This window comes from Erpetoichthys calabaricus, chromosome 14 (genome assembly GCF_900747795.2).
Source record: "Erpetoichthys calabaricus chromosome 14, fErpCal1.3, whole genome shotgun sequence".
Lineage (NCBI taxonomy): Eukaryota > Metazoa > Chordata > Cladistia > Polypteriformes > Polypteridae > Erpetoichthys > Erpetoichthys calabaricus.
Genome location: NC_041407.2, coordinates 45855669 through 45882715, shown reverse-complemented (window position 1 = coordinate 45882715; position 27047 = coordinate 45855669). Strand labels below are relative to the sequence as shown.

The following is a 27047-nucleotide window of genomic DNA, read 5'->3' as shown; positions in this document are numbered from 1 at the left end:
TAACTTTTGTTAGTAAGCTGTAAGGAATGAGCCTGCCAAATTTCAGCCTTCTACCTACACGGGAAGTTGGAGAATTAGTGATGAGTGAGTCAGTCAAACAGGTTCCAGTTATGACCATTACGCGTAGAATTTCGAAATAATACCTGCCTAACTTTTGTAAGTAAGCTGTAAGGAATGAGCCTGCCAAATTTCAGACTTCTACCTACACGGGAAGTTGGAGAATTAGTGATGAGTGAGTCAGTCAAACAGGTTCCAGTTATGACCATTACGCGTAGAATTTCGAAATAAAACCTGCCTAACTTTTGTAAGTAAGCTGTAAGGAATGAGCCTGCCAAATTTCAGACTTCTACCTACACGGGAAGTTGGAGAATTAGTGATGAGTGAGTCAGTCAGTCAGTCAGTCAGTGAGGGCTTTGCCTTTTATTAGTATATATATATATATATATATATATATATATATATATATATATATATATATATATATACATACACACACACACACACTAGCCATGTGCGCACAACTACGTTGCGCATGTTAAAGTTGTCTGTGAAGGGCTCCCCTGTTTAAACGCGGCTGCCAGTCGTGATCTGGGCCCTTCGTCGCACAGCATTATGATATTTTATAAGGGAAACAAAATTACAAAACAAAACCCTTGGACATTGATTCAATAGGAACCGCCTGCTTGGAATCACTGTCCGAATAGTAATTATGTGGTGGTGGAGGAGCATTTCTGCTTCTCTCCGTTCACATTCCGTCTCGTTTTCATGACGCTGACGTTTCCTCTCACGATCTCTTCTCAACTTTTCTCCAATCTCGCAGGTTGCTTTGTGGCAATCCAAAGAGTAAGGAAGAACCAATGCTTCTTTCTTGAACTCCAAACGCCGACTGATGGAAAATCACAGAAGTGTGTCCGACTTATATACTCTGACTGCCGACTCCAAGAAGTGGGTGAACATTCGATTTGGACGAAGTGCTGCCAACGATGGTCGATAGAAACACAAAAAACCACAGTCTCGACAATGAAGCAGGCGTCGACGCCAGATCTAAACACAAAGCACAGTGTTGACGCCAGATCTAAACACAAAGAGTGCTATCGACAGTGTTTGTAAATAAAAGTAACAACCAAGGTGTTGTGTTCAGCCAGTACAAACAGCACGTAGTCTCCTTTAGTTCAATCCTCTTTAATCACCACACTCCAACCTCATCCAACGATCCTCCCCCTCACTTCCTCTCCTCCTCCATCACTACTGCCCTCTACTGAACACAGCAGGAACACCACACAAGGCAGTGAATTTGCGGACAAACAAACATCAAGATCCAAATGAAGATTATATATAAAGATCTATCTCTATATATACTGTATATATATATATATATCTATATATATATATATATATATATATATATATATATATATAATCTATATATATATATATATATATAATATATATATATATATATATATATATAATCTATATATATATATATATATATAATCTATATATATATATATATATATATATAATCTATATATATATATATATATATATAATCTATATATATATATATATAATCTATATATATATATATATATATATATATATATATATATATATATATATATATATATATATATATATATATATATATATATATATATATATAGTGGAGACTGGCTCGGACACAGACAGGCAGACACGCTCATGTCACCCAACACACGTTTATTTACACTATTATTTACAATCACGATGCCACAAACCCCAATCTTCCCCCAAGTCCAGGCCAACCACTCTGCCTCTTCGGACCGCCTCCTTCTTTCTTTCTATCACCTTGTCCTGCTTCCACCCGACTCCAGCCTCGAATGAAGGGAGGCGGCCCCTTTTATCCATACCCGGATGTGCTCCAGGTGTGCACCGGCAATCCCGCGGACACGCCCCAGTGTGAAGCACTCCGGGTGTTCCGCCACACCAGGAAGTGCTGGGGGGAAGAAGAGAGGGAAGTACTGGGGTCCAGGGTCCTTCAGGCAGGGGGACGCCCCCTGGCGGTGACCACGTGCCCCTACAGGGTTGGACTTCCAAGCCCTGTACCCGTGGCCCCCAATACAACCAGGGCGGAAGCCCCCTCGCGGTCTGGAGGAGGAATGAGCCCTCCTCCTGTCTGCCTGGGCGTCCCAGCCAGGCATGAGCCCCGTCCGGATGCCACATATTTATATATATATATATATATATATATATATATATATATATATATATACACACACACACACACACACACATATATACATATATAAAGTAGTCTTTTAGACTAGAAGACATACTGACCAGAGCTCACTAATGGAAAGTAAGAGCATTTCCACATGCACAATTCATTGGAACTAAACAACTGTGTAGCCTTAAGTAAACCACTTATCAGTGAGGCTAATTGGGGGGAAAAAGGCTTCAGTTTGCTAGGGAGCATAAAGATTAGATTCTGGAGCAATGTAAAAAGATCAGGTAGTCTGGTGAGTCCAGATTTAGCCTGTTCCAGAGTGAGGGGTGAGGCAAGAAGAGAGGCAGGTGAAATGATGCATCCATCATGCCTACTGCCTACCGTATAAGCCTGTGAGGGCAATGTTATGATCTAGGGTTGCTTCAGTTGGTCAGGACTAAGGTCAGCAATGTTATGTGCCCAAAAATAAGGTCAGCTGACTACCCAAATATACTGTACTGAATGACCGGGTTTTTACATCAGGTCAGGTCAGGTTGGGGAGCACGCACTGCTACAGTGCATTGCCGCACCCACCACATGACAAAACAGCTTGGGATCTAACGTACTAGGCATCAAGCATGCATATGCCGATTACTGATTCTTTAGTTACTGTTACCAAATAAATGCAACACAGGGACACTGTTAATGTAACCAGCATTTTGTTTTCTTTACCTAATTTGTTCCTACAGGGACTAGCATAATTTAGATGGGGCTCATGTCTGACTTCAGCAGAGAGAGGCTGTTGAACAAAGCAGAATCCGGTGAGCTCAAATAAAGGCCTGCCACTTTAGTTTCCTTCTGCAGGTTAGCAAGCAGGATTGAAGTGACTTACACCATGTGCCAATATCCTGCTTCATCTCCCCGTCATATTTTTGGGAACACTTGGGCAGTGAATTTTAATCATAATGCTGCATGAATATGGGCTGCTTTACCCATTAAGTCACCATGCAGCCCACCAGAGATTGATGCTGTAATATATATTGCATGACACATGGAAAGTAAAGACATTGTCAAGAGGGACTCACTCTAACTGAGCTAGAATAATCAGCTTTGAATGAGTCACAGTGAGTTACATTAGGGTGCTATAAAGAGTTGTGTGTCTGGTAGTTACCTTAGTAGTTCACTTTTGTTCTGAGTAATGCAATAAAGTTGGACCTGCTTGTATCCTGTGCCATATGCATTACTGAATCTAGATGTTGTTAACAGTGTCATTCTGTTTTTAAATGGTATTATCCCAGATATTACACAGTACTGTTCTTCATTGTGATCTACTGTCTGATCTCTATTTGAGATGAAGAGGGTCTTTATAGATTTAGAGAACAACACACATTTCTCTGCCAGTAATAGCCTACCTTCAATTATGTATTATATAGTGTTTTTTTTGCACCATCCAATATTTAGACGAACTTCCTTTGAGTTACAGAACAATTATTGCCACTTTATAAGACATTGTTTGACTCAGTATGAATCAAATTACTGCTCCATCCTTAAACAGTGTTCATGGGAGTTATACATCCAATCACATCAGAAGAAACTTAAAGTGTTCTGTGGCAGGAACAGTAGAAGATGCCATATGAATCTAACATACTGATAATTCTAGCTCAGTTATAGCAATCTCCTCATAAAACAATAGGACCATGTCTTCACTTGCCATTGCAAAAGAAGTTGCAACACTAATACCTACAAGAGCTAGTTCATGATTCATTATACATTTCTGGCTTTCAGGAGTTATTCCTGATTAGGAAAGATACACAAGTGTATGCTAAACTAGGCATGACAGTGTACAAAAGGTAATACGTCTAAGAAGACGTGCTAATAATATGAACTATAAGATATACACACACAAAACAAAGCAGCCTTCTTTTAATATATAAAACAGGCATTTCCCCGTATACATCATTTCCAGCACCCTAACAACTTTTGCACTTACCATGATAACTAACAAAATGTTCTGGAAGTCATCCCTTAAGCCCAAAGTATATGTACAAAAGAGGGCAAAATTTCCTTCAAGAAGCTGTGAAAAGGGGAGTGGAGAAGGAAAAAAAAAGTCAGTTGAATACATAAAGGTAATAAATACTAAGACCCATACTATCAGAGCAAGGGACTTTGGGGCTTGGTCAGATGTGACCCTGGGGCAGGGTTTAAAGTTATTTACAATCACAGGTTTACTAAATGCAGTTTAGCGTGTAATCATACAATTAAAAATGTAAAAATACGTAAGAAAAATGCATACAAAAATACTTGAAAGCACTCTTTATTTTTAAGCTTATAAACTTATAAATATTGCAAATATATGTAATAAGTTTTTGGCTATTTCAGAAAACCATAAAAATACAATAGCAGATGACTAACCATGAATGCTAATGATGTGAAGAGGAAGCCAATAACCAGTTTAACATAAGGTCCATGCCCCATCACTAGGCGCAAACCCTGACTAAAGGTAACAGGTTTGTCAAGCTTGCCAGCACTAGAGTCTAAAACAAACAAAAAGGGAAATTAAACACATTTTTTAATTTAATAAAAAAGACAACTAATACTATCATTCATTTATTTGTCAAAATATTACATGCTGATACAAAGCTCACCAATGTAGAAAGCAAAACAATAATAAAAAAAAAAAAAATCAACACACACATCAGCAGCACATTTATAAGACCTCACCCATGTCCCATATTGTAATGCCCTGTACATTGCTTTTCGATGTTGAATAAGATGGGAGTAGTGTCTGGAGTCAGAGGCAAAGATTGCTAAATACTTGTCTAGTTTAATTCAGTAGGGAGCAACACTGAACACATAAATAAGGCTAAGTACTAAAAAGTAAAACTACAGAAACAAGTCCTTATTAACTAAAGGGTGCTAAGAACTCTAAATTGACTGCTAAGGACTTCAATTACAGTATATTCTACATCTGGCTGTAAGGAACCACTGTTTCAGCTAACAATAATTCATACTTCTACAGGGATGAAAGTAACTGCAAGGCAATGCCACATGCACACTTGCGTTGTAAACAATATATGAAAATCATCACAAGCAGCCATGTTACATAATCCCACTTAATAGGAATGCAAAGTGAGCCTGATAGAAATGACAAATAAGGATGAGATATATATATTGTACTTAAAAAAACACATTTTAAATTAATAAACGCAAAAATTTAAATAACCAACTAGTACTATAAAAAGTATAATTCCACTTAACAGATATATCAAGTGAGTTTTGTGCTGCTCCAGGGTAATAATAATATGCATTTAAAACAATACTACAAAAGTAAGAATGAATGACAAGACTAACATGTTTTGCTTTGATTATAAACAAGGTGTGTGGATAATAAATGTGGGAGAAACTCAAATTTTACTAATAAGGCAAGTTATCTTAAAATGTTTGGTGTGTTTAAGTGGCGGTCTTACATCAGACATCTTAAATCCCTTGTCCTTGAAACTATAAAACTATTAACCTCAAACGTAATGGATAAACAAAACAGAAATATATAAATTTAAGTGACTTGTAAAATCAAACTGACCTTTCTTTTCCTTTACACCAAAAAAGAGTACAGAAGCACACAAAATGTAGATGGAACCAATTACACCAGCGGCAATTAAGTAGGCTTTTCTCTAAAGTAAAAAATAATAAAAAGAAAGAAATAAAAGCATCACATTATATTACATGCATGCAGTTTCCTACATAAAACAATAAAAAGTAATGAAAGCATCATATTATATTATAGCACCATGCTACCAAGTAGAATATAAAATTCAAGGGTGTACCGTATCTTCCAAGGAAATCTGGTGATGGGTATCATTTCCATTCTGAGGAGTGGTACTGGAATTTACAGAGTTGTGATCCAAATAACTTGAGTTGCAAGGAGCATTGGCACTTCCCACTATTTGACCCTGGATTGCTGTTCCCAGCACTGTGCCCAGCACCTCCACTGTCATTCCTAAGTACAACAAATGAGCCATTCAAAATTCCAAATACTGCATTAGTCAGAAACGTTCAGCCATCTTGTGTGTCAGAAAAAGATTTGACAGAAGCCTCAATCACTCACGGTATGCAGTGGCAGAGTCTCTTTCACTCTGTTTTGTGCTGATAAACATGGTAAGGGCAGAGTAGGGAACATGGTAACACTGAAATGTAAAGAAACATACAGTTACATAAAGCAGTTGCACAGCAATAAAAAAAAATCTCTTACATTGACTACTTTCAGCTATCATTCACAGGACTGTTGTATTAACATTAACAAAAGACAAAGACAGGATAACCTGCACCTACAGATAAACTTCTTGCCACATTTTTGATTTCTTACTGGAGTAGTTAAGTTGAATAAAGATCTGGTTGTAAATTAACTTTAATTAGGCAATCAAATGTATTAAAGAATCATTTTAAAACAAGTTTTGAAATACATTCCTAAAATTAAAATACACAATTTAAAAACTTAAGGAATTACTACATCTAAACATTTGCTGAAATTACAAAAAATTGACCTATAGTTATTACCAGGCAGATACAGTGATCAACTATGAAGTCTAGTTAAAAGCTGACTTGCTTAAAATCTCTAAACCTGATAAAGTGATTTTGTTTTCTAAAAATCAGGCACACTGCCATAATTATTTGGCTCAATAGCAAAAGCCAGATGGTAACAAATATTCATAGACCTTTCCCACCTATCTAACTCTTTGAAGAATCTCTAGTCATGGACCTACATAAAACTCAGCAAGTACCATGAAAGGAAGGAAGGAAGGAAGGAAGGAAGGAAGGAAGGAAGGAAGGAAGGAAGGAAGGAAGGAAGAAGAAATTTGGTCTGAGGATTGCAACAATTATTTTTGTAAATGCAGAAGCATTTAAAATTGAAAGGCAAACAAAAATGTAAGTTTGTGCTGTAAAAAAGGCTGAATATAAATTAACGGACATTATTCTTGACCTTGATAGTATTTTCAACCTCAGACGACTGCAGAAGAAATGAATGGAACATAAAAGGCCTCTGCACATCTCCTTGACCAATCTCACCAAAGCTTTTTAATCTCATGTCCTTTTGGATTTTGAAGAGAGCCTGACGTGCTGACATCATTCTTGCAAATGAAGAAGCACCTGCTGTGAGTTGTATGTTCTATAGTGGGAGACTTAATTAAAAAATATATTTTGCTCTTAAAAACTTTGCTTTTTGATTGACGCTAAGAAGCCTGCGGTAATTTTTACATCTTTTTTCTCCCTTTAGCACTATAATCCCTGAAGTTTACAATAAAAGTCATAATCCCAGGCCACATTAAATTCCTTCGCACCTCTCTATTAGCATCTTTGTTTTACAAATGTGTTGATCAGCACAAGCAGCAAGCAGCCTACTATCCCATCTCCTCCACCACTACAGCTCAAGTCAGACATAAAGTCCTCCCAGCTCAAGTCTGTTTATCTGGGTGTGAGGTGCCTGGAGTTGTATAGGGTGAATAATACATTGTTATTTGGAACACATGCATTTCATGTGTGTTCTGTAACTACAATGATCTGAGTAAATGTAGGATGACACGAAATGCAAGGCAAGAAATGTTGGACACATAATTAAAACAGAAACTGTTTTCATGTTATAGTACTAATGATAAAATTTTGAAATGAAGCGTATAATGTGTGAAGACTGAAGTCCAAATATCAAATAAACACTTTCACAAAAGGTACAAGTATAACAAAAGAAGTGCACTTTTATTCAAGAATATAACCAAAGGAAAAAAAGAAAAATAAGGTTATGATCCTGAAACGACTGTTTGCCTAGTGCAGAGATAAGAACTGTTGACTCATAATCAAGAGGTTGCGGTTTTGATTCCGGGTTCTTCCTAGATTTACTGTTTTGAGTAGTGAGCTGCTCTTATTGTTACTATAATAGAATAAAAACATACATTTGATTTGAGTTTGCAACAGCTGGTATAAATTTATGATGTTTGGAAAGGTTAGTGTTTTTTTTTTATTCTCTCAGTCACGTTCAGGCACCCCCTGATCTGACACTGCTGTTTTCAGATAAAGAAATGCTATAACAGAGGTGAATGAAGATGAGGATTCTACATCAGAGAAAGAGAACAGAAGCCCTCCCCGCAAGAAACGTTCAGTCACACATAAGAATAATGCAGCTGCACCAGATGTAAAGGCGAAAGATGGCACTGTTTGGATGCAGCAATAGGTTGGGCGTCATCCTGCCAGTGAATCTGCCACACACATCTTTCAACGAAACAGCAGGGCCTAAATGAGTTTAGGACATGCTAGGTTTAGAACTGTACATGAAGGAAGAAACATTAGTTTTTAGATGTAATCAGTGGTTGTTTTATAACAGTACGTGTTGATGAGGCAAAGTCTAAAGAGATAGACTGGGAGAAGCTTTTAAGTACGAAGACAATCGAGGAGCAGTGGAACATGTTTGAAAATGTTTTACATATAATGCAGGATGGGTAACAACATATATTCGGAATTAATAGAAAATGTAAAAAAAAATCTCTGTAGTGGGTTAATAAAGAGTTGAGAAAGAAGCTGCAGACAAAAACAGCTGTATAAGGCATACAAGACTAATAACTCCAATGCGAATCATACATAGCATGAGAGCATGAGGGCAACTGTTAAGGATATTAGAGAGGCTAAAAGGCAGTTAGTGAGGAATATAGCAGATAAGGCGAAAGATGACCCAAAGAGATTCTTTCAGTTTTTTAGTAGTAAAAGAACAGTCAAGGAGGAGGTGAAGTGCATTAGGAATATTAAAGGAGAATTAAAAACGTTAGGGAGTGAAACAGCAGATGCTCTAAACTTGCATTTTTCTGTGGTTTTCACATTTGAGGAAGTGGATAACCTCCCAGCAGTAACAGGGACTACTAAGTTGTTAATGAGTGATTTGGAAATTGTAGAGAGAGAGAGAGAAGTACTGTTTAGATTGAATAGGCTAAAATCAAACAAATCATCAGCACCATATAATATTTACCCTTAAGTTCTTAAACCCTTGACGCATATTTTTAGGAAGTCACTGTGCACTGTGGAAATTTGGAAGGGCTGGCAAATGGCCACCCACAATTACAGCAGCCCAGGTAAGCAGAGAGCTAAGGAGACTTCGTGCCAGCAAAGCAGCGGGTCCAGATGGAGTATCACCACGACTGCTGAAGGCCTGTGCGTTGGAGCTGGGGAGTCCTCTACAGTGCATCTTCAACCTGAGCCTGGAACAGGGGAGAGTCCCGAGGCTTTGGAAAACATCTTGCATCACCTGAGTCCCAAAGGTATCATGTCCTAGTGAGCTGAATGACTTCCGGCCTGTCGCTCTGACATCACATGTGATGAAGACCATGGAGTGGCTGCTGCTTCACCACCTGAGGCCACAGGTCCGCCACGCCCTCGACCCTCTGCAGTTCGCATACCAGGAGAAGGTGGGAGCGGAGGATGCCATTATCTATATGCTACACCAATCCCTCTCCCACTTGGTCAGAGGCAGTGGTGTTGTAAGAATTATGTTTCTGGACTTCCCTAGCGCCTTCAACACCATCCAACCTCTGCTCCTTAGGGACAAGCTGACAGAGATGGGAGTAGATTCATACCTGGTGGCATGGATCGTGGACTATTTTACAGACAGACCTCAGTATGTGCGTCTCAGGAACTGCTGGTCTGACATTGTGGTCAGCAACACAGGAGTGCTGCAGGGGACTGTACTTTCTCCGGTCCTGTTCAGCCTATATACATCAGACTTCCAATACAACTCGGAGTCCTGCCACATGCAAAAGTTTGCTGACGACACTGCTATCGTGGGCTGCATCAGGAGTGGGCAAGAGGAGGAGTATAGGAACCTAATGAAGGACTTTGTTAAATGGTGCGACTCAAAACCACCTACAACTGAACACCAGCAAAACCAAGGAGCTGGTGGTGGATTTTAGGAGTCCCAGGCCCCTCATGGACCCCGTGATCATCAGAGGTGACTGTGTGCAGAGGGTACAGACCTATAAATACCTGGAAGTGCAGTTGGATGTTAAATTGGACTGGACTGCCAATACTGCTCTGTGCAAGAGAGGACAGAGCCGACTATACTTCCTTAGAAGGCTGGCATCTTTCAACATCTGCAATAAGATGCTGCAGATGTTCTATCAGACGGTTATGGCGAGCGCCCTCTTCAACATGGTGGTGTGCTAGGGAGGCAGCATAAAGAAGAGGGACGCCTCACGCCTGGACAAACTGGTGAGGAAGGCAGGCTCTATTGTAGGCACGGAGCTGGACAGTTTGACATACGTAGCACAGCGACGGGCGCTGAGCAGGCTCCAGTCAATCATGCAGAATCCACTGCATCCACTGAACAGTATCATCTCCAGACAGAGGAGCAGCTTTAGCGACAGACTGCTGTCACTGTCTTGTTCCAGTGACAGACCGAGGAGATCGTTCCTCCCCCACACTATGCGACTCTTCAATTCCACTCGGGGGCGGGCTAAACGTTAACATTATACAAAGTTATTGTCTGTTATACCTGCATTTTTATCACTCTTTAATTTAATATTGTTTTTTATCAATATGCTGCTGCTGGAGTATGTGAATTTCCCCTTGGGATTAATAAAGTATCTATCTATGTATGTATGTATCTAAATATCAACCCGTTAAATAAAAAGGGTGACTGGGCAGATCCAAGCAACTATAGTCAAGTAAGCTTAATGTGCATCACAGGTAAATTAATGGAAGGAATTGTAAAGGATAAGATTGAGCAACACCTGGCAAGAATAGGAGTTTTACTGAACAGTCAGCATGGCTTCAGAAGAGGGATATCATGTTTTACCAACATGCTGGAATTCTATGAGGATGCAATAAAAGGAAATGAACAAAGTGATATTACTTGACTTTTAGAAAGCATTTGCTAAGGTGCCACATGAGACGCTGACCATCAAACTAAAAGAAGTGGAAGTTCAGAGTGCTGTTTGTAGGAACAGACACAAGAAGCAGAGGGTTATGGTGTGAGGAACCCTATCAGAATTGGATTACGTTAAGAGTGGTGTTCCACAGGGTTCAGAGCTAGGGCTGATTTTAATCTATATAAATTATATGGATAGGAATACAAGTAACAAGCTGTATAAGTTTGCAGATAACACCAAGCAAGATGGATTGGCAGATAACCTAGACTCTCTTAAATCATTACAGTGGGACTTGAACAGCTCATAGGCTTGGACAGCTTTGTGGCAGATAAAATTGAATGCAACTAAATGTAAATTATTTTATATAGGAAGTAAAAATATTAGGTTTGAACACACAATGGGAGGTCTGAAAAATCAAAAGTATGTCTTATGAGAAGGATTTAGGAGTCGTAGTGGACTCGACACTATCAACTGCCAGACAGTGTTCAGAAGCTATTAAGAAGGCTAACAGAATGATGAGTATAGTACAAGTCCAAGAAGGTTATGTTCAAGCTTTATAACACACTGGTGAGGCCTCATCTGAAGTACCGTGTACATTTTTGGTTGCCAGGTTACAAAAAGGACATAGCAGCACTAAAAAGTCCAGAGAAAAGCAACTAGGCTGATTCCAGGGCTAAAGGGGAGGAATTATGAGGAAAGATTCAAAGGGCTAAGCCTTTTCAGTTTAAGCAAAAGAAGATTAAACAGTGATATGACTGGTGTTTACAATTATGATGGGAAATAATACAGTAGATCAACAGTTATTTTAAAATTAGTTCATCAAGAACATGGGGACACAGTTGGAAACTTAAGGGTAAATTTCCCACAAATATTAGGATGTTTTTTCTTTACAACAAGAGTCATGGAATAAGCTACCAAATAGTATGATAGTCAGTAGTGCTTTAGGAACTTTCAAAACTAGACTAGGGCGGCACGGTGGCGCAGTGGGTAGCGCTGCTGCCTCGCAGTTGGGAGACCTGGGTTCGCTTCCCAGGTCCTCCCTGCGTGGAGTTTGCATGTTCTCCCCGTGTCTGCGTGGGTTTCCTCCGGGCGCTCCGGTTTCCTCCCACAGTCCAAAGACATGCTGGTTAGGTGGATTGGCGATTCTAAATTGGCCCTAGTGTGTGCTTGGTGTGTGGGTGTGTTTGTGTGTGTCCTGCGGTGGGTTGGCACCCTGCCCATGATTGTTTCCTGCCTTGTGCCCTGTGTTGGCTGGGATTGGCTCCAGCAGACCCCCGTGACCCTGTGTTCGGATTCAGCGGGTTGGAACATGGATGGATGGAAAACTAGACTAAATGTTATTTTAGTAGAATTAAATGGATAGGAACAGCAAGCGTTGAGAGGCTAAATGGCCTATTCTCGTGTAGATTGTCTGAACAGAATTGTAATCTACACCCCCTTTGTAACTTTGATAATGTTTTGTTACGTATGGAAATGCAGTAGATTTTTCAATTAAAAACTTTGCCTCTCATTGGTCTTAATGAATAGCTTGATTGGGCATGTTTCCTGTGATATACTCTTTATTGTCTGCATTTTCCTGCTTTCATTTCCATTCAGGCAGTCATGACTCCTCTGTCGTGTTTTGATTGTGTGAGGTAAATTGCATTTTCATTAAATTCATTCTGCATGTAATTGTTTGTCTTTGTATTTTATTAAGCATGTGTTTTGTTTGGTTCTTCTTCAGCTAGGTACAGTATATGCCCTTTGGTTGAGATTTTTTCAGTATTTATTTATACATTAGTGAGGCAGGTTGTTACCTCTGGTTAAATAAATTGGCCTACACATTTTATTGATTTATAATTATGCTTTATTTTTTCATACAGCTTTTGTTTTTTGATCAGTTAATTGATGGATTTACCTCTGTGAGCTACTGTCCTTATACATTAGGTAGTACTATATATTTTTTGATGTGTGGTGAGAGATGTATAAGAGTGTTTACCTCACTGTTTATATGTAACAATTTCTGAAATTAATATTGTGTTGCTGTGCCTTGAACAAGAGGTTTTCTCCTCAGAACGTGTTGGCCAGATCTACACTTCACCATATACAAAAAGGGCAGGACTCCTATGATAATGAAGGACAGGATTTCAGTGATACTATGTTTGGTTTCCCATAATACGATGTGCTATATATACAGTATATATGGTATTTATACTATATATGTTGCCTGAAGAAGGGGCCTGAGTTGCCTCGAAAGCTTGCATATTGTAATCTTTCTAGTTAGCCAATAAAAGGTGTCATTTTGCTTGGCTTTTCTCTACATTCATAATGGCTAACACGGTACAGCACCCTAGTACTATATATGTTACACAGATATTTTACTTTTTCTTGGCACTTGTTATACTACTATGTGCTCTTGATTGGGGATGTTATATTTGTTACTAGACAAGTTAGATAATCTAAAGTGGATAGTAAATCAGTTCTTGGTAGCACTTTATATTTTGTATTTAAATATTTTATTTACAATATTCCTTTATTGTAAACTATTCTAAGATTTAATTAAATATACTGATTTACATTTCAAATTATCTTGTAGTTTTTAGGTTTTGCTTACCTTTTTGCGTTATTGTACTCTTTGTAAGCAAGTTATTATTACTTTTACTTCTTTGTGTTTTTTCACGGTTATTTTGGCTTACTAAGATATTGTTCAGTCACCAGCATTCCCAATGAGTTTACCTAACTTGCGTCAACAATATGACAGCATATCCCTTGACAATGAGCTGAACAAATGTACTGGGAAAGCAGCCACCACTTCTCCAGTCTTTCAAAGAGAGTCTGGATCAACAGTAAACTGACATGCACACCAAGGTACAAGTTTATGTTGCATGTCTATGCTAGTTGGGACACATAAACCATTTGGCAAATGACCGAATAACAAAAGACCTCTTCTTCAGCGAGCTGGTGTCAAGGAAAGGAAGAAAAAGACTAAAGCTGTATTTTAAAAATGTCCAGAATCGAGATCTCAAGGTTCTTGCCTTCAATACCAGCACTTGCCAATCTCTTGCTTCAGGCAGAAACACCTTGAGGTGACAAGTCAATCTACAAACTCTTGCTAATATCCTAAAAGATTAGCTACATACTTACTGTCATTAAGGACTGGAACAAGCAGTAGAAAATGAGGTACCAAGCCAGTTTACCATGTTCAAAAGTGGGCACATACCAAATAAGGATATAAGATGCTACTGCAAATGGGGCAGAAAGTACAATCCTGCAGAGTTAAAAAAACAAAAAACAAAACAAACAATCATACATTGATCACTCTTGACTTTGAAGTCTGCACATTTAAACTGGCCAACTGTGAACTTTCTTAGTTTTAATCACCTTCTGGTCCAAGTCTTCTACAGATATTTTATCTTCATCAGGTAAACAAAAATTTTGGTAAGGTACACATATGGAAAAATTTGTCAAACCACAAACAATCTTACACACTTCTTAATTTTCACTAAAGAATTTAAAATCATACCCAATCATCCATTACCATCTTATCACTCAAATTAACACAACAGGAAAAAATACTAAGACTACTCCAAATAAAGTAATCATTATGTGATTGAAGTGTAGACTTTCAGCTATAAACTTAAGGGGATTAACAAAAACATAGTAAGAGTCTTTAGGAATGACAGCCATTTTTCTGCATAGACCCCCCCCCCCCCCCCCCCCCCAACATTTTTAGGAGCTCAAAAGTATATGGCCATTTGACTGACAAGCTGTTCCATAGCCAGATGGGAGCAGTTCCCTCATTATTGCATTAACTATTAAGCAGGTAAAAGTTCTGTAATTGACTCCAAGTGTGGGATTTCCATTTTGAAGCTGTCACTGTGAACTCCCAATATGAGGTCCACAGGTGTCAATTCAAGTAAAAATAGGCCAGAATTAGGCTGAGAAAACAAAACCAGCTCTTTACAGAGATCAGCAGAAACATGAGGAACGGTCAAATCAAGCACTTGTTACATTCTTAACAAGAAGGAAAACCTGGTGAACTCAGCAACACCAGAAGGACCGGAAAACCACAGAAGACAACTGTGGTGGATGATTGCAGAATTTAGTCATTGGTGAAAACCTTTAGCCTTCACAACATTTAGCCAAAACAAGAACTCTCTCTGCAAAGTAAACCTACCATTGCCAAAGTTTACAATCAAGAGAAGAAAGACTTTATGAAAGTAAAGCCAGAGGTTTTATCACAACGTGAAAACTACAGGTAAACCCCAAAGCATAGGAAGGTCAGATTAGACTTTACCAGAAAACTATTTTTAAAAGTCTGTCCAGTACTGGAACATTTTTTTTTGGTTAAAAGAAACTGGTATCAATATATACCAGAATGTTGGAAACAGAAGTGTATGGAGTAGGGAAGAAGCAGATCATGATCTAATGAATACCATATCATATATGAAACATGGTGGAAGTAGTTTTTTGGCATGATCATGCATGGCTGTGAATGAAAGTCAGTCACTAATGTTTATTGAGGATATTACTGCTGGCAGAAGTGGCAGGATGACTTCTGAAGTATATAGGGCTATACTGTCTGCTCAGATTCTGCCATATGCTGCAAAACCGATAGGACAACGCTTCATATTACAGATGGACAATGAGCCAAAACATGCTGCAAAAGCAAACCAAGTGCTTTTTTTTAAAAAAAACATTTTATTAATTTTATTAAAATCAAATAAACTTGACTTGCTTGTTTGGAATGTTAACAAAACTAGGTTTGAAACAAATCAACCCCACCCATGAGAAAGAGAGCTAGTAAAACTTTAATAGTAAAAATATGTAAATAAATAAATTAATCAAAATAAATAGAATAAAAAAAAAAGAGGGAAGTAAATCCGCTTTCTCAATTTAAATGCTTATTCTAAAATGGTATTGATTAGATTCTTCCAAGTTTTGAAAAGGTTTTGTACAGATCCTCTAAGTGAGAATTTGATTTTTTTCAGTTTTTGATAATATATAACATCAGTTACCCACTGACTTAAAAGAGGTGAGTTAGCATTCTTCCAGTTGAGCAAAATAAATCTACATACCAATAGTGAAGTAAAAGCAATTACAGTTTGTTTGTCCTTCTCCACTTTATGCCCATCTGGAAGTACACCAAACACACCTGTTAGTGGACTAGGAGGGACTGTGACACCAAGGCTGTCTGAAAGTAATTTAAAGATTTTGGTCCAGAATGATGTTAATTTGGTGCAGGCTCAAACTATATGGCTCAATGAGGCTGGAACTTGATTGCAACGTTCGCAGGTTGGATCTTGCCCTGAAAATATTTTGGACAATTTTAAACGAGACAGATGTGCTCCATATATAATTTTAAGTTGAATAATTGTATGCTTTGCATAAATGGAGCTCAAGTGAATTCTGTGCATTGCTACCTTCCATTTTCTGAGATGTTGAGTGAGAGATCCTTTTCCCACTGTACTTTGGAACCTTTGAAAGGAAGGGACTTTAAAATGTTTTTAAATATTTTAAAAAACGTTTCTCTATCTTAAAATATTTCCTACATTGCTTCAATATTCTGAGCAAGTGAAGCACAATTGGGTTGTTAGCACCAAGTGCTTTTGAAGGCAAAGAAGTGGAATATTCTTTAACTGCCAAGTCAATCAACTGACCTCAACCCAATTGGACATGCATTTCACTTGCAGAAGACAAAACCGATGCCAGAAAGTCCAATGAAGAAGCAGCAACTGAAGACAGCTGCATTAAAGGTCTGACAAAGTATCACTAGAGTGGAAACCCAGCATATGGAGATGGCCATGGATTCCAGACTTCAAGTAGTCATTGACTATAAAGGATTTTCAACCAAATACTGAAAATGATCATTATATTTATGATCGTTAGTTTGTCCAAATACTTTTGTGCCCCTGAAAATAGGGGAACCATGTATAAAAAATCTCTGTCTTCTCTAAACAGCTCATACTATATTTTTGTTCAACCCCTCACATTAAAGCTGAAAGTCTATACTTCAAGAACATTTTGATTGCTTTGTTTTAAATCCATTGTGGTGGTGTACATTGCCAAAATTATAAAAGTTGTGTCACTTTCCAAATACTTATGGTCTGGACTATATACAGTATCCATATAGAACATATGCATGTTCTGTGTATGGGCATAGGAAGTCTTATGGCTAAATAACACCAACAAAGCTCACAAAATGTTAGTACTATTAATTCAAATGCAGAAAGACTAATGTCTAAATGGAATTGAAGCATCTATACTAATATTTTGTTAACAGTCAACATGAACTTGCATTGCAAAATACGAAACAGGGTTTTAGAATTTAAACGACGTATTCAATTTCCAGAAACATCACAGCTAAGAAATATGACAATTAGAAAATAAAAGAATTCACACAACCTTTAGGAGGAATTTTCTGCAAAAAAGGAAATGAAAATTGATATTATAAAATGAAAATGCAATCTATCTTTTGCAATTTCAAAAGCCTATACAGCTGTGCAGAGTTGCAAGTTTTATAGGCGCTCCTTCTATTAATGATACAATGTCAGCTCAGTGTTTTGGTGAATCTTCCCTGACTGATGTAACTTGTCCAGCACCGTTGCATAGCCCTCCCTTCAAAGTTACTGTCTGCTGTGGCCACTTCCAACTCCTTGCAATAGTGCACAAACTCGTTGAAACGGCTATGTGGTCTTCTCCCCCACTTCGGTTGTGCAGCCGGTGTTGAGGGCACATTAGCAGAGTTTGGGGGTGCTGTATTGTCAGATGGCGGAGCAGGAATGTTGCATGCTGCGCTGGCAGGTGGCACAACCAGGATGTTCAAGTCTTAGGCTGCCATTTGGTGCAGCAGAGGTGTTCAATGCTGGTCAACTGTAGGCAAGCAGGCGAACCTCCTGGTCTGGTGATGCAGATGTTCTGGTCTCTTTGCTGCTTTCATTTACTGAAATGGCACTGCAATCCACATTCCAGATCTGGAACTTGGCTTTGAGGCTCTCCCTTCACTGCAGGTTCACAATGCCTCTACGATTTGCCTTGTCCTTTGCCTGTACATTTTTATCAATGACCCTTGGTTCATCTGGGGTCAGTGCCAACTTGATCTCCCAAACTTTTCCCAAGCTCAATGATCCTGAAGTTCCAACGGTGTCCGCACACCAGGGCTAATGGACCTTAGCAGACAGAGAAGCAGTGGTGGAGGTGCACAGGTGTCAGTCTCTCAACTGTCTCCATCCCTGTACTGCTGCCGCAAACGGCACTCCATATTATGGATCCATGCCTTGAGACTCTCCAGCGCCTCCTCCAAAGAGCCATTGCGGTGCTTGGTACAGATGATGCAATATAATACTACAAAACGTCCTGTTTCCCCTTCAGTGTAAATAAATATAAATTATGATGCAATAAAGGCTAATTACTATCTTGTTAAATATTGTAATTAAATAACACACTAATTACTTCAAAACTACAATTATGCGTGGTCTTTGGATTTTGTGAGACGGTTTCTCTGTGAAGCTTGCAGTACAGGGGTGAAAAGATCAAAATTACATTAATTAAACACAGTCTAAGTGAGAAGTTTTTTATCGATCCAAGCGGTTCTACAGCTATGAAGGGCAAAGAATTGTGGAAAATCAAGATGCAAAACCCTATCCACTGACCTGCAGTATTTGCATATTGAGAACTTGAAAATGAAAATGCAAAGTGGAATATAAATTTAATGAGCAGCAGGTGGAGCCAGTGCTTATTTGCATTTTATTTTTCATTTTTGCAGCTTCTTTGCAGTTCATGCTGAAAAAGAAATTAAAAATGAGTTTATTTCATTTTATTTTTAATTCTTACAGCATTCTTGCACATAGTCTTTGAAAATGAAGTTTTCATTTTATAAATTTATTTTAATTTTCTTTTTTGCAGAAAATGTCTTCCGTAAGAGCCAATCTTAGAAAGTAAAGCTTTAAGTTACTTTAATTCATTTTAGTGTTTGCTTAGTCATAGCCATTGACAACGGTATAGACTTTTACTCCCTGTAAGTTAATAAGAGATAGAACTTTCTTGCTAAAATTAAGATACAGTGTGATAATTGAGTCAGTTGTTGTTTAGAATTGGTCCCAGTGCACAGGGACTTAAAAGACCCATTTTCAACATATAAATGGGATAGGCATACAGTTTTCTGACCATTTTTAAATGGTTCAGAAATGTTTAAAAGTGATTTTGTAACGATTAGAAATGAAACAAGATTTATAAGCATTGAACAGAACTTCTCTTAAACAAGAACTTTTCTAATGTTTGATATTACAATTTTCTATTTTTTGTGTGAACGGTTTTACTTTGAATTTAACTAAAACTGTTTTAACGCAGTTACATCTCCCATAACAACCAAGACAAAACAAAGAAAATGAAAATGCTAAATTGTCTCTCGAGTGAGAGAGTGTGTGTGTGTGTGCGCGTTTCCAGGGATTGTTTATTCCTTGCATCTGACACTTGCTGGGACAGCTCCAACTTCCCCAAAACTCTTCTCTGGATAAGTGAGTTTGGAAAATGGATATATGATGTCGGTCACAGCACTGTTGCAGTCAGGGAAGTGTGTGCTGTATGAAGTTTTAAAATTTCCTATTGAAGAACATTGGCAAAATTAAAAAGGCATCCATCTTAAAATAGAGGAATTTTCTGTGCGACTTCAACCAGGAATTAGTTTTGCTGTTTTAATTTTACCTTAACAGTTGTTGCTTGAACTTACATATTTTGTATATTTTAATCTTTTACTAGTCTAACAGTTGCTCAAATGCCCAGAGCAAGCAAGTCAAACTGCAGCTAAATGGTTCATGAACTAATTAATAACACAGGAAAACTGCAGCTGCCCTAACAGATATAAATATAGAAGGAGTTAAAAAAAAAAAAAAAGCACCTGATCAAAGCACCACATTTAAAATGGCATCTGGACTGATGCTCGTGTCTTTATTTGTAAGGAGATAACCGGAGAATAAGGAACTACAGTAACCCCCGTCTTCCCACGCTAACGAATACAATACAATTCAATACAGTTTATTTTTGTATAGCCCAAAATCACACAGGAAGTGCCGCAATGAGCTTTAACAGGCCCTGCCTCTTGACAGCCCCCCAGCCTTGACTCTCTAACACGACAAGGAAAAACTCCCAAAAAAACCTAGTAGGGAAAAATGGAAGAAACCTTGGGAAAGGCCGTTCAAAGAGAGACCCCTTTCCAGGTAGGTTGGGCGTGCAGTGGGTGTCAAAAGAAGGGGATCAATACAATACAATACACAGATCAGAACAAATCCTCAATAAAAAATAAAAAACAAACATTTTTTTGAAGTACGGAGCAGAATTTAACAGTAGATGATATCACATAATAAGATTTGGGTAATTTTAGACTCCTGGAGACCTCATCCATCAAGCTGCCTCCCCCATTTGGCCATTCCATGGCTGAAACAGTGTTGGGCCAGCCAATCCGATGAAAGGACCCCTCTTTCTCACGATTCCTGCAATCCTCCATCAGGGATGACTTTACCTTAGGCAGGCAAAACAACTTGGCAGGTGGGCCGTGGCCCCAAGTGCCACATTTGAGTACCGAGAAGAGAAACAGAATAGGTGAGGGTTAGTATCCCAAATACTTAACGAATGACGTTAAGTATTCTTATTTAAAACCCTTTGTTCTCAGTATTTGTATATATAATTTTTTTTTTTTTCTCTCTCTGTGTTTTGTGCTGCTAGACACTCAAAGTAAAGTTAGACAGGTGTAAGCAGCAAGTTACTCTGGGGACGCGTTTCTGCATCACACACCTATTTCACTTATCAGTGGCTTAAGCACCTGATAATGATTATCTCTGGAACCCAGCCCCTGATCTTTCAGTCCCAGATATATATATATGAACAATTGCGGCAAGCATCTGTCCTTCTTACCCACTGTGTACCATTCATATTCCCGTTATACAATAAATCAGTCCCTTCATAGGGTAACATGGAGAATGATTTTATGCTAGTATTGCTAATTTTGCATTAATAAATATTTTTCGATTGATAGTTATTGGATGTTACTTTAATGGGTATACTTTTAAAAATATTATTTAAAAAAAAGCAATAGTCACAAACACTCCAGCTCTAACACACATCAATCAATGCCATTTCCACATTAATTACATAAGTCGCTGAACGCACATAAATGTTACAATATGCATACACTGTCTAACTTGTTGCTCCTTGGCAACAGGCAGGATTTTTTTCCCCCAGTTATGGAGAACGTTACTTCACACAAATGAATAGCACATGAAAATGGATAAACAGCATGATAACACACATACATACATACATACATACATACATACATACACCTACAAGCATGTGTCTCAGCATACACACAAGTCTGAATCTAGTATTAACAGCAACAATAAGATGCACAGAATAAATTAATAGCTTAATGTGAAAAATTTTAAGGAACCGATAAATATCTGATTTGTAACGTGAGTTTTTTGATAATAGATTAATCATATTATATATATAATACTTTTATCAAACAACAAAATACACAAAAGAATGACAAATGACATGTTCAGGAAGCTGGGATTCATCAAACAAAGTAATGCTTTTCCAGATTTTATATGTTAATTATCTTTGTTCCATACCTCTCATATTATTACTAATTCAAGTACAAAAACATGTAGGCTTCTCTTGTGGTGTACCTTCACCAGTGCAAAAAAACAAAATTTTCATACTTTATTCTAGCTTGGTCCATTCTTTCTGAAATTACATCTTATTGCTTTGGATTATTCTCAAGCTATCACTTCTAAAATTAGTTACAATTTTACTATTCAAATGACTTTTACAATGTTTTAATTGAATATATCGCAGTTAAGAGATTAACAGTAAATATTGTTGAGAAATAAGGAAACAAATATTTCATGCAGTATTTTCAGTAGAGTAAAAGCAACTGCAAAGGTAGCTTAACATTTATGATTGTATTCGTTGTTCTGTTTTTGTAGCCAAGATGCAATATACAAAATAAATGACTGCACACATGCCTGGGATGTGTGCCTGATGTCTATATACACGGCTGGTAGGGGTACCAATAACACAGCTGACATTCTGATCCACGACTTGCGACTGAAGACTGGGTGAAGACTCTGATGCCCAGGGTGCAGTTTTTTTTTTTATCTGCTTGTGTACACTGTAAAACATTTGAACTATTATTACACGCCTTGAAAAAATGAGAGGACCCTTTAGTAAACTTTCATTTCTAGTCATCGGATTTACAATACCAGTAAACCAAAAACAGTGGTAAGTGTTTGGGCCATTAGACTTTATGAAAGAGGCACACTCAGAAGACTTCTCAACTTTGGTGGCAGGACTGTTTTTTTTAATGCATGGTTAAACGATTGGTTAGTCCATTGGAGAATCAACTTCATCATTGATGCCGGAAAACAGTTTATTTCATATTTGGAATTAACAGTACATTATTTAGAAAAAGGACTTTTTGGACTGTGTGTATATTGTGTGAGGGGAATTACTTAGGTGTGTCCACCATATGCCTATATTTGTGTTTGTAAATAGTTGCATGTGTTTTAGTATTTTTCTAATATAGTCATATTTCACCATTTTCCTGGTGTGGTTGCTTAAACCAGTGGTGGAAACATGCAGTAGGGACTTGGTGTTTGGCCTAAGATCACTCATTCTTCTTTATTAAAGCAAAGAAACTAAAGCAATACACAAATCTATTTGTGTCTTCATTACCCCTCAAACTCAAGAATTGAAGGGATGAAATGTGACAGATTTTAATATTGTTTTTTGTATTAACAAAGTCTGAAAATTATGATTTTTTTTATCAAAAGGCACATTTTTGAGTGCATTACTGATTAGTCAAAATGAAATTTTTTCACATGAAAAAAATGCTACTGTAGGTGTAGAGTATCTACTGAAAACAAAAGTATGTTACAGTGAAATACAAGAGTTCATTACATAGCTTTAGTATGCAGGATTTTTAATTTGTATTATGAAAAATATCTTTAAAGTAAGACTTTTTCCAAAATATGGAAATCTAACTTCACAGTGCTTTGTCACAAACACTAGCCTTTGGTGTTATATAAATTAACTTTATTTGATAGAATGCCACAATGTGCCTATATATTAACTGAACATGGCATTTCTATGTTAAACACTACTAGCTTCCTTTCATTATGACGCACAAACTCTATGGTCAAAGACTGCCTGCTCCTTGGGTTTTATTAACTTGATAATACTGTATAAACAAAAAATACCATCTTCAGGCTCGCATAAAAGATCCAAGCAGCAGATAAATTTACATGAAACAGCTAAACATGCCTTTCTCAAAGCCACCCCTCTTCCCAGTCAGTTACAATGACTGTATTGAAAGAGTTCACATGCAAAACATCATGCCTAGTCATGAAAGAACTGAAGTAACCCCTTTCATTTAACAAGAACGTCTTCCTCCCAAATTAGCAATTTTCACAGCTTCTCTGCCTGGTAGGAAGACAGCTATGATTGGCTATTGGCCGGTGGTGTGGTGTGGGCTGGGCCAGTAAACTAATTGTTTTAGCTTCTGCTAGATTCCTCTCTCACACGCCCAAGAGCAAATCCATTTTTATTCTCCCTTTCATTTTGACAGAATACTAGTACAACGAGTTAAGCAACATAAAAAGGGAAGAATAAAAAAGCACACTGCTACCACTAAATACAAAGCAGCAAAACCTCAGAAATACAACAAAAAAATAATACCGTATATATCCATAACCCCTTTATATCATATACTATGATAAATGAAAATTTACAGTGTTTTCTTATGAGCTGTAACTTTTTCCATATCAAGGTTACGTGGTTTAGCTTTCACTCAATAGAAAGCTCAAAAAGGGCACTTTTCAACTTTTACATAAATCTAGGTTTTTGTTTCTCCCCAAGGTCAAAGTTCATCTGACCTGTTACTTGGTCCCCTTCCTGAGATTACCACTTCAAACATGGTTAAGTTTGTTAAAAAATGCAGTTTTTGAGCCTCAAAAAGCATGTGGTGAAGGGGTAAACATTTTTCACTTAATTGAGAATTTGTACACTTCTTTTAAACAAAATAAAGATTGTCTTGTTATTTAAAAGGGTTTAGGTGCTACACAGCTTTGAACATTATGTAAAAGTTATATTTGATCATACGAGTAAAAAGTACCCTTTCAGAGCATCCCAATGAGCTATAGTTTAGCCGTATGCTTTTGATAAGGGGAGAGGGGAAAAAAACACTCATGAGCCATACTTGTAAATCCAGCTCAACAACAGTGGGACAGAAAAATTAAATAAATAAAAAAAGAAAGAACACAAAGCACACTGCTACCACCAAATACAAAATAGCAAGACCTCTGGTAAACAACAGAAAAATAATGTGATAAGAGTATCATATCAAAAAGGTGAAAAACAGAGAAGAAACCTAACTTTACAATAACTAAAGGTAAATATATCTGTAATGCATACAAAAAATTAAACAAATAAGCTATTTTACATAATCCATTTCTAACTGAAAAACTAAAAACTTCAATGAGATCAGAATAAACTGTTTTGCAACAACTGCACAAGTTCATGGTAACTATATACAGTGATCCCTCGCTATATCGCGCTTCGCCTTTCGCGGCTTCACTCCATCGCGGATTTTATATGTAAGCATATTTAAATATATATCGCGGATTTTTCGCTGCTTCGCGGGTTTCTGCGGACAATAGGTCTTTTAATTTCTGGTACATGCTTCCTCAGTTGGTTTGCCCAGTTGATTTCATACAAGGGACGCTATTGGCAGATGGCTGAGAAGCTATCCAGCTTACTTTCTCTCTCTCTCTCTCTCTCTCTTGCGCTGACGTGGGGGGGTGTGAGCAGGGGGGCTGTGTGCAGCTGCTTCCTGAAGGACACGTATTGATTTTTTTTATCTGTCTCTCGCTATCTCTCTCTCTCTGTCTTCCTGCTCCTGACAGAGGGGGTGTGAGCTGCCGCCTTCAACAGCTTTGTACCGGCGGTGCTTCGCATACTTAAAAGCCAAAAAGCCGTATTGATTTTTTTTTTGACTGCTTGCTTTGCACTCCTTTGAAAAGGAAGATATGTTTGCATTCTTTTAATTGTGAGACAGAACTGTCATCTCTGTCTTGTCATGGAGCACAGTTTAAACTTTTGAAAAAGAGACAAATGTTTGTTTGCAGTGTTTGAATAACGTTCCTGTCTCTCTACAACCTCCTGTGTTTCTGCGCAAATCTGTGACCCAAGCATGACATTCTAAAAATAACCATATAAACATATGGTTTCTACTTCGCGGATTTTCCTATTTCGCGGGTGGCTCTGGAACGCAACCCCCGCGATGGAGGAGGGATTACTGTACTGCCTTGTATGCAATCACATGTATGAAGCTGCCCTATGACTTCTGAATGTCGCAAACTGTAAAGTTTTGCAAGGCTATATTATCATACCGTATATGACAGTCCTTACAGGCTGACTATTAAAAACAAGTTTTTATAAATTAATTTACTTATACTCATTTCAAAACTAGGGACTAGCCTCCTCTAAATTGTATAAATGTTGGCAACAAGTCATTAACAAATAATAAACAGATTATGCTTGTGTTCATTGTCATGAAAAGAAATATTTGATACAGCAGACAGCAAAGTTTTTTTTTTAAAAAAAAAACATTGATTCCATTTGAATAGTACTCATTGAAAAGGCACTCAAAAAATGGCACTGTGCTCTTCTTTTCAAGATAAAGAATTTCACATTATTAAATTTAACCAGAACAGAAAAAACAAGTGTCAGCTTTACCAACACTCATTCATGCCAAGTTGCCTGCTGGCTATAACAGCAATCGACAAGCACACACCCACAGTAACCCAAGAAGTTAATCCATTTGGGACTGCCTGACAGAAGGGCTCAGATCCTGTTAAAAATAAATTCATTCTGCATCAAGAATCCTCTATCTATCCATCCATCCATCCATCCATTGTCTCCCGCTTATCCGAGGTCGGGTCGCAGGGGCAGCAGCTTGAGCAGAGATGCCCAGACTTCCCTCTCCCCAGCCACTTCTTCTAGCTCTTCCGGGAGAATCCCAAGGCGTTCCCAGGCCAGCCGGGAGACATAGTCCCTCCAGCGTGTCCTGGGTCTTCCCCGGGGCCTCCTCCCGGTTAGACGTGCCCGGAACACCTCACCAGGGAGGCGTCCAGGAGGCATCCTGATCAGATGCCCGAGCCACCTCATCTGACTCCTCTCGATGCGGAGGAGCAGCGGCTCTACTCTGAGCCCCTCCCGGATGACTGAGCTTCTCACCCTATCTTTAAGGGAAAGCCCAGACACCCTGCGGAGGAAACTCATTTCAGCCGCTTGTATACACGATCTCGTTCTTTCGGTCACTACCCATAGTTCATGACCATAGGTGAGGGTAGGAACATAGATCGACTGGTAAATTGAGAGCTTCGCCTTGCGGCTCAGCTCCTTTTTCACCACGACAGACCGATGCAGCGCCCGCATTACTGCGGATGCCGCACCGATCCGCCTGTCGATCTCACGCTCCATTCTTCCCTCACTCGAATCCTCTAGTGAAACAAAACAAGTTCAGATCTTCAGGTGATACTGCATACAGCCAGAACAGATTTAAAGAAAAGGCTGAAAAATAACCTACCATGGCATCATTTGTCCGAAACGAGTCCATGGGCTCACACTGATAAAGAAGCCAACAGTAGGATCAGTGATAGCATCCCAGGCACGGCCCACAAACAAGATAATTGAAGCATGTGAAGGGTGGATCTGCAAAGTTAAAACACACTGTTACCTCTAGCACTGATTCAGAGCAGCAAGGAGATGAAGCTGCAGGAAAAAAATGTTTTCTTACATAGCCTATTGTGCTAAAGGAATCATCATCCAAATTCACGTGTGCTGCCTGTGTCAATTTACAAAATGAAACACTATGCATAACGTTCATTTACAACAGACAGCTTTATTTTAAAAATAAAATA

At 38.2% G+C, this 27047-nt stretch overlaps 1 protein-coding gene across 2 annotated transcripts in view; it reads right to left on the bottom strand.

Moving 5' to 3' along the window:
• The window catches only part of mfsd2ab (MFSD2 lysolipid transporter A, lysophospholipid b), a 57785-nt gene that overhangs the window by 18831 nt on the left and 11907 nt on the right, over positions 1-27047 (bottom strand). For both annotated transcript variants that reach the window (XM_028818605.2, XM_028818604.2), the window contains exons 3-9: positions 26714-26838; positions 14212-14335; positions 6294-6372; positions 6013-6185; positions 5769-5859; positions 4601-4722; positions 4179-4262 (exon numbers count right to left, since the gene is read on the bottom strand). In XM_028818605.2, the coding sequence (XP_028674438.1) occupies positions 4179-4262; positions 4601-4722; positions 5769-5859; positions 6013-6185; positions 6294-6372; positions 14212-14335; positions 26714-26838 (798 nt within the window). The remainder of the gene's footprint in view (positions 1-4178; positions 4263-4600; positions 4723-5768; positions 5860-6012; positions 6186-6293; positions 6373-14211; positions 14336-26713; positions 26839-27047) is intronic.